This window comes from Canis lupus, chromosome 14, assembly GCF_048164855.1.
Source record: "Canis lupus baileyi chromosome 14, mCanLup2.hap1, whole genome shotgun sequence".
Lineage (NCBI taxonomy): Eukaryota > Metazoa > Chordata > Mammalia > Carnivora > Canidae > Canis > Canis lupus.
Window position 1 is genome coordinate 60,762,732 of NC_132851.1, and position 16,510 is coordinate 60,779,241.

General features: G+C 33.6%; 1 protein-coding gene and 1 long non-coding RNA gene across 2 annotated transcripts in view; one reads left to right on the forward strand and one right to left on the reverse strand.

The window, feature by feature from the left end:
• The window catches only part of LOC140604155 (transmembrane protease serine 11F), a 93,789-nt gene that overhangs the window by 58,955 nt on the left and 18,324 nt on the right, over positions 1-16,510 (reverse strand). Inside the window, exon 2 of the mRNA XM_072775241.1 lies at positions 16,364-16,444. Within this exon, the coding sequence (XP_072631342.1) occupies positions 16,364-16,374 (11 nt within the window). The 5' untranslated portion in view covers positions 16,375-16,444. The remainder of the gene's footprint in view (positions 1-16,363; positions 16,445-16,510) is intronic.
• LOC140604156 (uncharacterized) overlaps positions 1-16,510 on the forward strand; it is a 78,079-nt gene that overhangs the window by 53,952 nt on the left and 7,617 nt on the right. The window lies entirely within an intron of this gene.

Sequence of the window (16,510 nt, forward strand, 5' to 3'; positions counted from 1 at the left end):
TATATTATAAATCATGGAGAGGAAGTTAAAACTTTAAAGAAAGCATTATAAGCAATAGTAGTGATAAAGTGGAAAAAATAAATAGCTGACTAGTCCCAAAGAAAGCAGAAAAGAGTAAAAAGGGAAAAAAGAACAGATGAAACAAATATAAAGCAATTAGCAAGATGGTTAGATTTAAATACATTGTGATGAGCACTGGATGTTGTCTGTAAGTGATGAATCTAAATTCTACTCCTGAAACTAGTATTACACTATATGTTAACTAACTTCAATTTAAATAAAAACGTGAAACAAAATAAATACATACAAATATTCATACAACCATATCAATAATGACATTAAAGGCAAATTATTTTTAAAACTCTGATTAAAAGGCAGAAGTTATCAGACTGGTTATAGAAACAAGACCCAACTATATTCTGTCTACAAAAACGCTACAATACATGTAAAGATATGTTAAAAGTAAAAGGATAGAAAAATTCTATATTATACAAAACTAAACAAAAGAAAGGTATAGTGACCTTATTAATAATTTGACAAATATGGACTACAAATCAAGGGACTTCCCAAGAACTAAAGATGATGCATAATAATAAAGGGGGTCATTTAACCAACATAACAATGATATAACATTCCTAAATGTGTGTGCAGCTAATAACAGAGCTTCAAAATACCTGAAGCAAATACCATCATAATTCAGAGGAGAAATAGACAAATGCACATTTATAGTTTGAAACATCAATACTCTTTAATAATTGATAGAACTGATAGACTGAAAATCAGAAAGGAAATAAAATATCTTAGGAACATTATCAATCAACCATTTTGCCCTAGCTAATATTTCCAGAATACTTCACCGAATAGTAGCATAATATATATTCTTTTCATTGCATATAGAACATTTACCAAGAAAAAACACAATCTGGTTCATCCTCGACAAATTAAAAAATAATAGATTCATTAACCTACAAATTGATAACAGGAAGATATCCGGAAAATCCCTCAAATATTGGAAAGTTAAATAACAGCCTTCTCAATGACTTATGAATTAAAAAGAAGTCACAGTTAGAAATATTTTGAATAGGAAACACTGGGTAGTTCAGTCGACTAAGTGTCTGCCTTTGGCTCAGGGCATGATCCCAGGATTCTGGGAACAAGCCCGTCAGGTTCTCTGCCTCCCCCCTCCATTCATGCACTCTCTTTTTTAAATAAATAAATAAATAAATAAATAAATAAATAAATAAATAATAAAATCTTGGGAAAAAATAAATATTTTGAATTTAAAGAAAAATAGGTATCATTTAAAATTTGTGGGTTGCACCTAACGCAGTGCTTAAGAAAAAATTATAGCTTTAAATTCTCTTATTAGAAAATAATAAAACAGTAATCTGGCCTCTACCTTAAGACACTAGAAAAAAGTAGAGCAAAGTAAACGAAGAAAAAGTTAAAAAAGGAAATAACAAAGAGAAGAGCAAAAAGCTAATGAAACTGAAAATAGAAAAACAGTGAAATCAATTATCACCGAAAATTTGAAACAACCATATATCCATCAGCTAGTAAATGGATAAAGTAACTGTGGTATAGCCATGCAATATACTCCTCTCAGAAATAAAAACGAACACATTGTTATCTATGCAACAAGGAAAAATCTCACACAAAAAACTAAGAAAGAAGCTAGACACAAAAGAGTACTGTTTGATGCCATCTGTATGACACCTAAAAAAGACAAAATTATAGGAACAAAATTCAGACCAGTGATCATCAGAGACTAGAGCAGGAATTGAAGATCAACTATCAATGTGCACAGGTAACTTTTTAAGGTAATGCTTATAGTCTATATCTTGATTTTATACATTTGTCAAAACTCACAGAACTGTGCAACTCAATCCTCTGGAACATCATGTCTAATTATATTGACTGCACTCAAGGAAAATGCTAATGGACACAGAATAGGCCCAAAGAAAGGAAACTAAAATGATCAAAGGGGCTCCTAGAGTTGCCATATGAGCTTGGAGTAGACATATTAGACTCTAATCCGGAAAAAGTTAAGACTGAGCAGTGTCATTATTAAAAACTTGTTTACCAGATTTCAAAGTGTTAAAAACAGTGATCATCCCTTTAAAATAGAATTAAGCCAAAGAGAAATTAGGACTTCTGAAATAGATAATACATTTATGAAACTTATTACAAGTGGATGTGCTGATAGGAAACATGATGGAGAAAAAGAGAATTTGTATACATTTATAAATATTTAAACCATAGGGGCACCTGGGTGGCACAGTTGTTTAAGCGGCTCACTCTTGTTTTTGGCTCAAGTCCTGATCTCAGATGTGTGAAATCCAGCCCTTTTACAGGGGCTTAGTGTATAATCTGCTTTCAGATTCACTGTCCCTCTCCCTCTGCCCCTTCCACTCATGTTCCCTCTCTCTAAAAAAAAATAAATAAATCCTCAAAAATATATATATTGAAACCATAAATGGCAACTAAAAAATGTTGTAGTATATTTAATCTATAGTGTTGATAACAGGAAGACAACGCAGATTATTAAATGATACGTCTCCTGAAGTTGCCATTGGCAACACATTATTAGGCTGGATGGGCTCTTACAAATGAAGTTCATGGCCAGACAAATCTTCAACAAAAATGATTTATGTAGACATAAGAAAAGAAGTGCTGATTTTCTTCTGTAACATATATCTTGGTGGGGTCCATGCATCTGTGACAAGCATTCTGGGAAAATCCTGCATATATTTTGCTTGCTATGTTTTCGTGTTAGGATCTTCCTTCTTAGTAAGATGATCACTAGATGAAAGGTTCAGCAAGGCGTAGGCCATTCTATTTCCACATGTTAAATTATGACAAGGAAGGAGAGAAAAATCATAAAAGACACACTTCACTTAAATCTTGCCCTGTGGCATAAGAACTTTTCAGTGCTTGTTACTTTGAAATGTCTGTTCTAGAGAGTTGAGGAAACCTATCACTTTCCCAACTGGAAAATGGAAGTTTGTAATTAGAAATCTTTATTTTTCAGTTATCTTGGGTATCTGAAGGTATCGCTTAAAGATTCCTTGAACTTACTCTCAAGGGAAAAAAAACAGTATTCATATCATGTTCATAGTCAAATCTCTTTTTGTATTCTTCTGTTAACATGATAGTAGGTAAAGGCACCTTCTTGAAATTTTGAACAAATATTTGTCATAATAAAAAGAGAAAGATATTACCAAAAAAGAAATCTGAATACCTAATACAGGTAATATCCAATAATTATTTAATGTTATCTTGAATACAAAGTTGGGCATCTTCACTGAAAAACTTTTCTGGTTCATGTTTTCCTCTTTCACTGAGTTATAAAAAGAACTACTAATTACCATTGATCCTTTACCAAAAATTTTCTTGATGCACATCCCTACATTTATTTCATCCCCACATAATTTGTGTTAGCTAATCCTGATAGTTCCATTCCCCTGACCAATGGTTGTTCAAGAGTGAACATGCCAATTCATTCTGGTCCATTATGTAGGAGGGGAAGTTGGTTGAGGATTTCTAGGAAAGACTTCCTTTCTTTTAAAATAAGTCAAACTAAGAGATGGTCCCTTTTCCTTTCCTCCGGACACTGTGTGTCACATTGAAAATGTAATTGAAAATTCCTAAACTAATACTCATATTCAAATGTTCATTCCACAGCCTTAAGTATCTTTCAAGAATATGGAAAGGGCTTTTGATTTTGTTTTGGGGTTTTTTTCGCCAAACTTAAAGACTCAATTCAAGCTCTATCTTTCCCCTGTGTTTGATAGTTCAGGCATGGACTTTTGTTTTTATTGTTTTGTTTGGTTTTGGTTTTTTAGATTTTATTTCTTTCCTTGAGAGAGAATGAGTGGTGGGGAGGGGCAAAGGGTGATAAAGAGAGACAAACTGCCCTCTGAGCAGGGACCCGACTCAGGGCTCCATCCCAGGACTCAGAGACCATGATCTCAGCTGAAGGCAGAGGCTTAGTGAACTGAGCCACCCAGGCACCCCAAGACACAGGCTTTAGTATTACATGCATACAAAAATATTTAAAAAGAAAATTCTGTAACCCAGTGAAGAAAGAAACTTTGTCATATTTTATACAGTTTGGAAGCACCCATTATAAATGTTTGATATGCTAATTACAAATATTTCTAGCAATTCTTTGAAATCAGTCTTAAGGATTTTTCTTGGTAAAGAATTCTAATACTTATATATCATTAAAAAATAATTATTGAAAATTTTTACTGGTTGAAGGTTGAATGGTTAACCAGATATATCCATAGAGTTTACTGCCTGGGGAGAAATGGAAACTTTAAAAAATATGTATATAATTACCACAATGGAGAATGCTAAGGAAAATCCAAAGTGCTTTTTTATGCATATAACATGGAAATTTTATCTAGTATAGGGGATTAGGGAAGATTCCTCTGAAAACATTTAAACCAAAACCTCAAGGATGATCTACTTAGGTGAAGGTTAGAATGAAGAGCTCAGGCAGAGGAAGCAGCAATGTTGGGGGAGTTGAAGTTTGGCAAACTCAAATACTGAAATAAGATGAGTATGGATGAAACACAGTGATTATGAAAGAGAACAGTCTTTGCAGTAGCAAAAAGATAAAATAATTCCACAAACATTTTTGTCTGTAAGCATACAAAATGAGCTGCATAAATCTGGGTAATATTATATAAAGTTAATTAGTGACTAATAATAAAAATATCCAAAGTTCTTCACATTTACTCTGAATATTTTTAAAATTTAGTCACTGTAAAAATATAAGAAAAACAGTATTAACATGGATACTATATAGACAAAAGGTATGCAAATTCCAAATTACTGTGTAATCATTATATATAAACATCCTGGCATATTATTAACATTCTTCTATTCTTTCCACCTATATTTTAAATTATTATTTTATATTATTCTATTTTTCTGTTCAGCCATTGATTACATGCTAACTTATTTTTTGTTTATGTGCGTAAATATTATTTCTCCAAGATTGTAAACTCCTAAAGGGCAGAGGTTTGTCTTCTGTTTTCATATTTCCAAAAGGCCCTTGTATGGCAGTTATTTAGAAAATCTGGCTGCTTGGAAAATTTCAGTTATGAATGAGTCACAATGAACTCCAGATTCACACTTTGCCAGTATTTCCTGAGGACAAAGAGGACATAAATCAACATTTGACACACAACAATTAGGAACAACCATAATAACGTCCCAGAATCGAATCTAGAATATCTGATCTGAGGTTTTATTTTGTCCCCAAGGCTGTAGAAAAATAATAGCACATGTCATCTAATGGCAAGGAGAACAACAAGAATTTCCCATTAAATTTTTGAACTTTAAATCAGGTAATAGTCAAGGCATTCACTTTTCCCTCAAATATGAATGAATCTCTCTTAAAATATTGACCTAAAATGAATCTCTCTTAAAATATTGACCTAAAAAAATTGAAAAGAAAACGCTAAATTACTAGAAAGTGCATATCACTTCCCTTCTACAACTCATCCAACTGATTGGATCTATGCCGGGTCCGTATCTTCCCTGTCAATTCTTTTGTTTTGTTTTATGAAATAGTCTAATGACCTCTTAATAAATTTTCTTTTTAAGCCCATTTCTTTCAACCAAAATGATTTCACTCATCATCATTCAACACAGCATAATGGGCTTCTTGGGAAATCACATCCTGCTACTTGTGACTGAGTTTGGAAAAATATCTTAGGGGACAGAATTAAAATGGTGTTAGTGACTAAAAAAATTCATAATCTGCTAAGCTTACAGTCACCTGACAAATAGTTTGTATATTTGTGAAACATTCTGGTATGCCAATCTTAAAAAATCTTCAATATTTTGTCTACTATTCAAAGACTAGTTATAGAATGCTGTTACAATAAATTTGAACTTGGAATAAATAAATAAATAAATAAATAAATAAATAAATAAATAAATAAATAAAACCAGACAGAATGTGCTATTGCTACGTAATTTCTGACAAAATAAATAATTAAATGCATACATATATTTTTTTAATTTTTTAAGAGTTATGTATTTATTTTAGATAGAGAGCTCATGTGGAAGGGGGAGGAGCATAAGAAGGGGAAGAGAGAAATTTTAGCTGACTCTGCATTGAGCACAGAACCTGACAAAGGGCTAGATCTCATAACCCTGAGGTCATGACCCTGAGATCATGACCTGAGCAGAAACCAAGAGTTCAATGCTCAACCAACTGTGCCCCTAAATATATATTTTTTATTTAGGGGCATGTGCCCCTAAATATATATTTTTTAAATGCAGTTACTCTTGATAAGCAGCCAGTGTTATTTACTTAGCTTCCTGTATGACTGACTGGTATAAGGTTTATATTTCAGTGGTATTTTGCAATCTAGTTTAGTGGGAGGAGGTATGATTAAGATATAAATGTCCTAGATAAAAGAGATCAACAATATTCTCATTTGCAATTAATATAATTTGCATATTAAATAAACAAAATTAACATGTCCCAGAATCTTTCTGTCACATTTCTGAAGGGCCATGTGTGGAAGAGGTAATGAGTAAGTTGGAGTGCTAGATTGGATAAAAAGAAGTTCAAAACCTTCTCATTCTCAGAATTTTCCCCTCATATGTTCAATTGCCTTATTATGGACAAATTAAAGTATCATGCAACTCAAATGCTATTTCATTAGTTTTGTACTTTTTCCAAGTAGCCATTTTTTATTTTTTGAAGGTCTGAGTATACATTAAGTAGTTCATTAATAAGTAGTTAATTTTTGTAATAAAACCATCTAATTCCCAGTAGTTTAAAGAAATACTGTGTAGCTATGGAATTACATAAAGTCAGTGGATTTTAACTTCTGAACTTTTTTAACTTCTGAACTTTTAAAGAAATCTTAAAAACTGTGTATATAGTTTAAACAGTGTAAATATTAAATTTTGTCTGTGTAAGAATACCTAAGACTCCATTATTTTATTTTATAATCTGATAGATTCTACTTCAATTTTTAAAAATGAATCAATGGAAATTTACTTCTATATTTGCATGAAAATCCATTAAATCAATTTATTATAATAATACATCTGGCTACAGATAAAACTCTAAAAAGGAATTACAGCCAGATAAAAAAGCTCATTTCATAGCTGCATGAATAATAATAGCCATATTTTAAGTATCCTATAGGATTTGGAACTCAGTTCCCATGTATTTTCTCCTATGCAATTAAAGAGTTTAGTACTATAAACACAACATTAGTATATGAATCAAAGAAAATGCAATTCTACTGGGCAGATTCCATTCTAAATATTTTTATTTAATTTACTCTAGTGAATAAGTAACACATAATTAAGGCAGATAATCCAGTTCCAGGCACCCAGAACAACTCCTAATACATTAGACTTGAATCAAAGTACATTTTATTTAAAAGGTATTAAATCATTGCCAGAAAGACAGTCATGAATATAGCACCCTTTATCCCCCATTAGTTTAGAGATAAGCATATTGAGCATTTCCTGAGTTCCTAATCCACTTAAAAAAATTTTTTTTGAGGGAACGTAGGTTGATTATTGAACTTGAATTCTGGTTTACAAATTTCACATATAAAGGTATGTAGCTTAGCTCATTTGAATTGGGTAGTAAGAATACAGTCAGTTGACTTTACTATGTTCCCTGATAATTAACTGCAACTCTACCTCAAATTTCCAACTAATGGAGAGCCCTGGGAGAGTCAGGACAAATCACACAATACAAATAGATCAACACAACACTACAAGAAATGATTCAAAATCCAGAAGTGTATGAACAAAGCCATTCTCAAAGCCAGTTAGTAAGCTGTATCCTTCCATGTTGCTACAGTTTCATTATAAGTAATGTTTAACATTATTTTAAAAGCTGTTGTCAGGAAGAGAAAGATGACAGCTGACAAGTTAAATAAATAGCAGTAAAGAGAAATGAATGGTTTTGTCCATTTTAAAGGAGTAGTAAGTGCTAACTAAATTCTTGCAGCTCTTGTTGGTTCAAAAGGTAAAGAATGCAGGAGCAGTCTTAAACAGGAAATAGTTGCCCCAAAAAAGATGAATCATGGAAGGTGAAGATTCTAAGTTTATATTTTCCTCTAAAGAGGACTTATTTCTTGAAATGACTTTACTGAAAGTTCAAAAAGGTGAAGAAGGTACTTTTCTCAACAATTTTATCTGATAATACCCTATGTACCCAAACACAATAACCTATGAATTAATATGTTCTTAAAAGTGACATGACGTATAAGCAATAGAAAAATACAGAAAAATAAATTCATCCCTCCTCTATCTTTCCAGTAGCAGAAATGGTGGCCAGTGGCACTAAGGCAATCAAAGTTTGAGATTCCAAATGAAAGTATAATCAGGGGCTAGTAACCGTCAAGGAGAAAGATGACTATGGAAGGATGAATGATAGGAGGAAGGAGAAGGCAGATGGCAGGGCCATAATGGGGCAGGAAATGCCTCACTGACTTAGTAGAGAGGAGAGCTAAAATGATAACATTGACGTAGTTTCGAGGCGGTGTCTATGCTAATATGTCCAACCCTGTCTTTAACAGGTCTCTACAACTTGTTCATGACTACACGTATGACCAAAATCATGAGTTCAGGGTGAAAGATGGGAGTAACATGACTGATCTGACTTCTCTCTAGAGATTTTATTTATTTATTTCAACTAAAAATTTTGAAATACTATTTTATTTATTTATTTGTTTGTTTGAGAGAGAAAGAGAGAATGAGCAGTGGGAGAGGCATGGGGAGAGGGAGAAGCAAACTCCCAGCTGAGCAGGCTCAGTCCCAGGATCCTGAGATCATGACCCAAGCCGAAGGCAGAAGTTTAACTGACTAAGCCACCCAGGTGCCCCTAACTGACTTGATTTTTAAACTATTTTTTAAAACTTTAATCAAGATGAAGCCATAGATTCTTGCTTTGTATCGCTTCTCTTATGATTTCCCACTGCCACTAAAGGTCTCATTCATTCTAGGCCCTTTCGCTTATTCAGGTTTGTTTGATTATGAAAAGAAGCAATGCAGAGCATATGCAAGAAACTGTCAATGGATGAAAAACGGGTCTCGAGATACACGCAAATTAAGGCAAATATTTGACACCTTGTAGATCAAATAGGTAACTGGATTCTCCCCGCCCCACCCCACCCACGCCTCTTTTACTTAGAGTAGTATATAGACACACCCTACAATCTGTTTTGCACTGGATTTTTTTAAAACTGTTTTCAGGAGTTAATACTTGCCAACTTGCTTTACCTTATCTCACCTTTATGAGATGTACGCTCAAAGTTATTTGACATTCTTGTATCTAAGCCAGTGTTTTTTAAATAGTATGAAGGATTTTTCAAATGTTGACTTGATAGTTTCTTTAAATTGTGTAATTTTAAAGTTGTATAAGTTATACCATATATGTATACTAGGATAAATGAAATAAGACCTGGAAGAGATTTGATTAGTTTGAACCATATGAAATTTCTTGTATTAAGTCGTTTTTAACCCATAAAACGGCCATTTCATATGGTTCCCACTAGTAGATCACACTACTGTAATTTTCTACAGTTATATTTTAAATTAATTTATTTTATATAAAATACCTAAGTTGTAGGCTGCTATCTTTACCCAATGATAATGTTACATAAATTACTGAATGCCTTGGGGTGCCTGGGGGCTCAGTGGCTGAGCATCTGCCTTTGGCTCAGGCCATGATCCCAAGGTCCTGCATGATAGAGTCCTTCATTAGTCTCCCCATGGGGAGTCTGCCTCTCTCTCTGCCTGTCTCTATCTCTCTCTCTTTGTCTCTCATGAATGAATAAACAAAATCTCAAAAAAAAATTTACTGAATGTCTTAAAGTAGCCTATTTTCAAATATTAGACAATAATAAGCAATTAATTATAAAATCTTTAAAATTTTGCAAAATAATTCAAAGACAAATACATTTTAGTACTGGCAACTACAAGAAATCAGTTGAAAGTCAAAGTTTAGTCATATACACTATTGGAAGAAAATATAATGTGCAGAATCCAAAACAGCAAGTGCAGCAAGTATTTCTCATGTCTTTGAATTGGCTTCTCAACTTGAATTTTGAATGTGCGTGTTCCTGAAATGTTAAGCATTCAAATGCTTCATAAATAGTGAAATAATATAATGAATATATGATTCAAGGGCATAAAGAATTTCTTGCTATTTTCCCCCTAAATTTCCATGCATTATCCTAACACATCTAACTCCACAGTACTCCAAAAACACAATACCCTTTTTAAAGACTACTGAGAGTAACTGGACACAGCAACACAGAACTATTTTCTTGGTCAAGGTATTGGTTTCCATGTCTTCCTACACTTGTTGAATAGTGTTAAAAGGGTTAGATCCTATTGAGATCTTCTTTAAGGATAGTGGGAGACTTTTTCAATATTTAATGTTTCAAATGCATTTCACAAATTAGCTTTCATTTATCTGCAAATGAAAGTAGGCCATAGAGTGTTATCATATAAACGAAAAGTCTACTTTAAAAAAAAAAAAGCCAGCAGTTATCACCACCAGCATTATCACTGATTCTAGACCTCTGATTATTGTAGCACACAGCACAACATCTGGAGGCAGCTGACCTTTAGAATGCTGGAAAGGCCTTCTACAGGCACCTTAATTGCCAGATTGAAGGAATTCTATGAGAGGATGGGGTGTTGTCTTTTAGAAGGCAGTGTGTTTATTAAATCAGATACCACAAAAAAAAAAGAAAGAAAGAAAGAAAGAAAGAAAGAAAGAAAGAAAGAAAGAAAGAAAGAAAGAAAGAAAGAAAGAAAAAAGAAAGAAAGAAATTATTAAAAGAAATAAGGCTAAATAGAAAAAGGTTTTGGAAAAAAAATACAAAATCTTTACCTCAGACATACACATTTTAAATTTATTGCCATTTGTTTTAGTTGCTTATCATGTCTCTTCTAAATTGTAAACACCATAAAAGTAGAGGATATTTGTTGTAGTCATGTACAGGTCTATGTGTATGTTTATTTATGTGCATGTGATATGCACACATGATATGAACTCACAATAGATAGCATGTGTATGTATAATATGTATAATCACATATATATATTATGTGTGTATGTAATGTGCTACTGGTATGTTATAAGTTAGAATAATAATCATTTGTTGAATTAATGAATAAATAAAACTTTAAAATTTAGTCTATAGGCATTTATGTGATGCTTTCATCTCTTCTACAATAAATCCCTGTCAGCACCATAGCATAAGTTTACTTCAAATGAATTCTCTCCACTACTTAGCTTTTTATTTACCCTCTGAATTACTGGATCTCAAATATCCCCTAGGCCTTCTTGAATAGACATGTAATGAAAAGTAAACTTTGGGTGCCTGGGTGGTGTAGCCTCTTGGGTGTCTGACTCTTGGTTTCAGCTCAGGTCATGAGAATGAGCCCTATTTACTCCAACCTTTCCTCATTTCTCAGTCTCTGTTCTTTAGCTTTAGGTATATGTTACTGTAAGTCAACAAACAAATGTTGAGGGTTTACAATGGGCCAGGCAATGTTTTGGCACTGGGAATACTGAAAGTTGTCTGTTCAACTGTGGGCCTTAATTATAAACAAGCAGTTAAGCATGCAGAGAGGTGTCAAGTATATATAATATTTGTTATTATCATTATTATTATTTTTTTTTTTTAGAGAGAGAGTATGGAAGAGAGGCAAAAAAAAAAAAGGAGAGAATCTTTTTTTTTTTTTTTTTTCAAATGAAAAAATGATTTGTAATGTTTGGTGTGTAGCAAAACCAATCACATACCAGTTCTATTAAAAGTATTCCAAGTTATATTATAAATATACTAGTGGGTATCTGATTAATTTGACTATGATTGTCTACATTATTCATTTCGGGTCTTAATTCCTTAAGTCTAGAATTTTATTCAATTCCTTTTTTTTTTTTATAGTTATCTTCTTTATTATTATTTTTTTTTCTTGTCTTTTTTTTTTAATTTATTTTTTATTGGTGTTCAATTTACTAACATACAGAATAACACCCAGTGCCCGTCACCCATTCACTCCCACCCCCCACCCTCCTCCCCCCTTCCACCACCCCTAGTTCGTTTCCCAGAGTTAGCAGTCTTTACGTTCTGTCTCCCTTTCTGATATTTCCCACACATTTCTTCTCCCTTCCCTTATATTCCCTTTCACTATTATTTATATTCCCCAAATGAATGAGAACATATAATGTTTGTCCTTCTCTGACTGACTTACTTCACTCAGCATAATACCCCCCAGTTCCATCCACGTTGAAGCAAATGGTGGGTATTTGTCATTTCTAATAGCTGAGTAATATTCCATTGTATACATAAACCACATTTTCTTTATCCATTCATCTTTCGTTGGACACCGAGGCTAAAAGGAGAGAATCTTAAGCAGGCTCCATGCCCAGCACCCAATGTGGGGCTTGCTCTCACAATCTTGAGATCATGACTTGAGCTGAAATCAAGAGTTGGAGGCTTAACCAACTAAGCAACTCAGGTGTCCCTATTAAAGTGATCTTTTGTTAACACGATGGCTGTGTTTCAAGAAATAATTAAGACATACGATGTGAGGTAGGAGAAAAATTTCGCAGTAATTTTAATTAGAATCTTCAAGGAAGATATGGAGTCTAATCAACTGTGAGAAGGAACATTCATTTTAGGCAGAAGAATCAACTTGTACGTAGGCAGTGTCCATGCCATTCCCTTCACTTAGTTCTGCAACTGTACCAAAAGACAGTAGAACCACCAGACTGTTCTGGTCTACCCTAATGGTTCTCAGTCACAAATCTGATCATTTCTTCCTTGTGCTTAAGTTTTTTACTCAATTCTCTTCATAAAGTTTAGAGATTTTAATCTGAAACAAAAGGCGCTTCATAGTCTGATCATGCATTTCTTCTGATAATTTCCAACATCTGTTTGCTACTGTGTGTTAAGTCTCACGACTTTTACACGGGCTGTGTTCTCCCAGTCAAGAATCCCTACTTCCTTCTCCTCCAACTAATTCCAAATAGTTGTTTTTTTTTAGATTACACTCAATTCCTCAGAGAAGCCTTTATAAGATTAAGCAGATATTCCCATAGCATTCTGTTTATACTTATTTTTTCACATTTGTCCAATTGTGCCATCAGGGTGTGGCCTCCTGGCACCGAAGTATCTATATTGCTGGTAACCATATCTCTGATTTCTTCCTCACCTGTAGGAGGCACCAGATATAGGGACTAGTGGAGAAAAAAAATCTATAGGATAATTCAAATGGTCTCTAGAGCCTCAAGAAAGTTAATGTCCTCCATTTTAACTAGCTATTAAGTCTTTCAAAATCACAGAATTGAAAACGACTTTAAGGCTAATGCAGTGTTTTTAAATGTTTTTGACCATGTTCCACAGTAAGAAATGTTCCACATCACAGCATGGAACACACATGTATGCATAATCATACATCTAAAACAACAGTTCCACAATACAATACTTAGATTTACTAGTTATGATATAGTAAAAATATAACAAAGTTAATATCAGATGTTACTTCCAGTTATTTAACGAAGAAAATAAAACAAAATGAATAATACCAAGATAAACCAAATTATAAATAATAAAATATCTTTGTGCTTACTCACAAAAATTATTTCAAATCTCATTAATGGTGACAACTCCTCCTCCATTTCTATTAATGTGAACTTTCCATATAAAAGAGGTGAAATCTTGAAGGTAAGTGACTTATCCAGACAAATGAGTGCAAGGCTGGATCTAGAACACATCTAAATCTCATGCTAGTACTCTTTCCTACTCTACCACAATGAGAAAAACAAAACTTCTAAGAAGCTGTAGCATCTAATTCATTCATTCTTTGAGCCTGAGACTGTTCTTGAGCAAAATACCTTTACTAAGAAAGTCAATGAACCTACTCCCTAACCTTTTTATCCCTATGGTGCAATCCACTTTTTATTGTTAAAAATAATACTGATCTAGAATCCAATTAAAAAAGATACTCAAGGGTGGCCCCAGGTGGCTCAGCGGTTTAGCGCTGCCTTCAGTCCAAGGCCTGAACCTGGAGACCCAGAATCGAGTCCCACATCTGGCTCCCTGTGTGGAGCCTGCTTCTCCCTCTGCCTGTGTCTCTGCGTCTCTCTCTCTCTCTCTCTCATAAATTAACTAATTAATTACTTAATTAATTAGTTAATTAGTTAATTAATTAATTAATAATCTAAAATAAATAAATAAACATAAAATTAAATTTAAAAGATACTCAAAATCCTCAGAATTATAAGCTCTGGATCAAAGCTGATGACATGGGAACCTGGGTGGCTCACTGGCTGGGCATCTGCCTTCTGCTCAGGGCGTGATCCCAGGAACTAGGATCAAGTCTCACATCAGGTTCCCTGCATGGAGCCTGCTTCTCCCTCTCCCTGTCCCTCTAACTTCTATCTCTGCCTCTCTCTCTCTCTCTCTCTCTCTCTGTGTTTCTCATGAATAAATGAATAAAGTCTTTAAAAAAAAAAGCTGATGACGCTTCAATATAGAAATTTCATGTGTCTGTAATGACACTTTTAGTGTGGTAAAGTGAGTGAATAGCTATTGGGAAGAGTAGAATCAGGCTGATAGAAAAGCAATACTACACAATTCTAAGCAAAATGAGAATGAGAGAACTTCAAGTTCTTTGCTAATTCTTTAAAACTGAAATTGTTTGCGTATTATACCTATATGAATGTTTGTTATATATAAAAGTAATTTTTTTGTATGCACATTTTTTCCTACTCTGTCCTTATCTCGGTGAATTAGAGATAACACTTTCAGGGGCACATGGATGGCTCTGTTAAATGGTGGATTTTTTATTTTGGCTCAGGTCATGATCTCAGGGTCTCTGGGTTCTGCACTTAATGGGGATCTGCTCTCAACAGGGAGTCTGCTTGAAATTCTTTCCCACTGACCCTCCCCCACATTCGTGTTCTCTCTCCCTCAAATAAATAAATAAATAAATATTTTAGAAGAAGAAATAACACTTTCTCATATCTAATAAGAAGTATACCTTTCATGGCGTGCCTGGGTGGCTCAGTTGGTTAAGTGTCTGACTCTTGATTTCAACTCAGTCATGATCTCAGAGTCATGAGATTGAGCCCCATGTCAGGTTCCGAGTTCAGTGTGGAACCTGGTTGAGATTCTTTCTCTCTCTCCCCCTCTGCCTCTCCCACTTGTTCTCTCTCTCTCTCTCTCTCTCTCAAATAAACAAATAAATCTTTAAAAAAAAAAAGAGAGAGAAGAGAAACATACACCTCCCATACTTGATGAGAAGTACTGATAATATGCCATATCATGCTGTCCTGAAAGGGACATTGGGGAGAAACTTCATGCATCAAATAGATAATCTTCCTCAGGATCATGCTATTATTTCAGAGTAATTTTGGAAGGGTAAGAACACTCATTATTTAAGAGTGCTGGAGCCTACAGGCTTAAAGTATTATACTTTATTGAAGACAAAATCAAATGACTGTACAATTATAATGATCACAGAATCATGATTAAATTGGAAACATCAGTCTGCAGATCAGCTGGGAGATTGGTGTCTATAGAGAGGTCAAGAACCTCTTTGAGAAGCAAGGGTAGACTATGCAGTGTTTGAAATCACTAACATCAAATATCAGTAATTCATTTCTGAGTCTGTAAAATGATAGCCTGAAATTCCTAACTATATATACGTATACAAATTTGTTTACCTTAAATTCATTAATTGATCAATTATTTTGGAGTTGAATTATGAAAAATGTCACATACAGTGTAGATTTTGTTAACTCAATAATTATTTAGATATTTAGATGTAAATATTTGAACTTTCATCCTTCATTCATGATACATATAATCTTACTGCCGCCATACTTTTTTTATTTTGAATTATGAATTGAAATTTCAATAAAGTCTCCTTTTATATTTCAAGTTTTCCCAGAATATACTTCACAAAGCAACATTACCACAAAAATGTATACTAAGCTATTGATCATACTAAAGAAATTAAATAAACTATTATAAATTATTCTTTTGAAGCAGAGTTTTTCCTAAATGTTTAAATATAATGAGTTAATATATTACTGCATATCATTTCTATTTCTGTTATTTGGAAAGAAAGGATCATATTGGTCCTTTCTGTTTAAAGAAATTCTTATATGTGGAAATAGCAACAAAATAAAACTTTAATCCAAAATACAGTAACACACGTAGAAAAAAAAAACCCTTATTTTTAAAGCACAGTCCACCAGACAATATTTGTCCTGCCTGTGTCAGGAATTGTGAACCTGTGTCCCAATTGATAACTCCGACTGAGAAAAGCTGAGTACTTACGCGTACATCATGGACCCAGTGCTGGGGCAGCTTGTATCCAGTCACCATCTGATCTCTATCAGCCAGGTCAGGGCTGGGAGGCTGGAAAATAATAAGAGTCACTGGCAACAAGAAAGGAAACAAGTCTGACAGGTTTAGTGGCTGAGA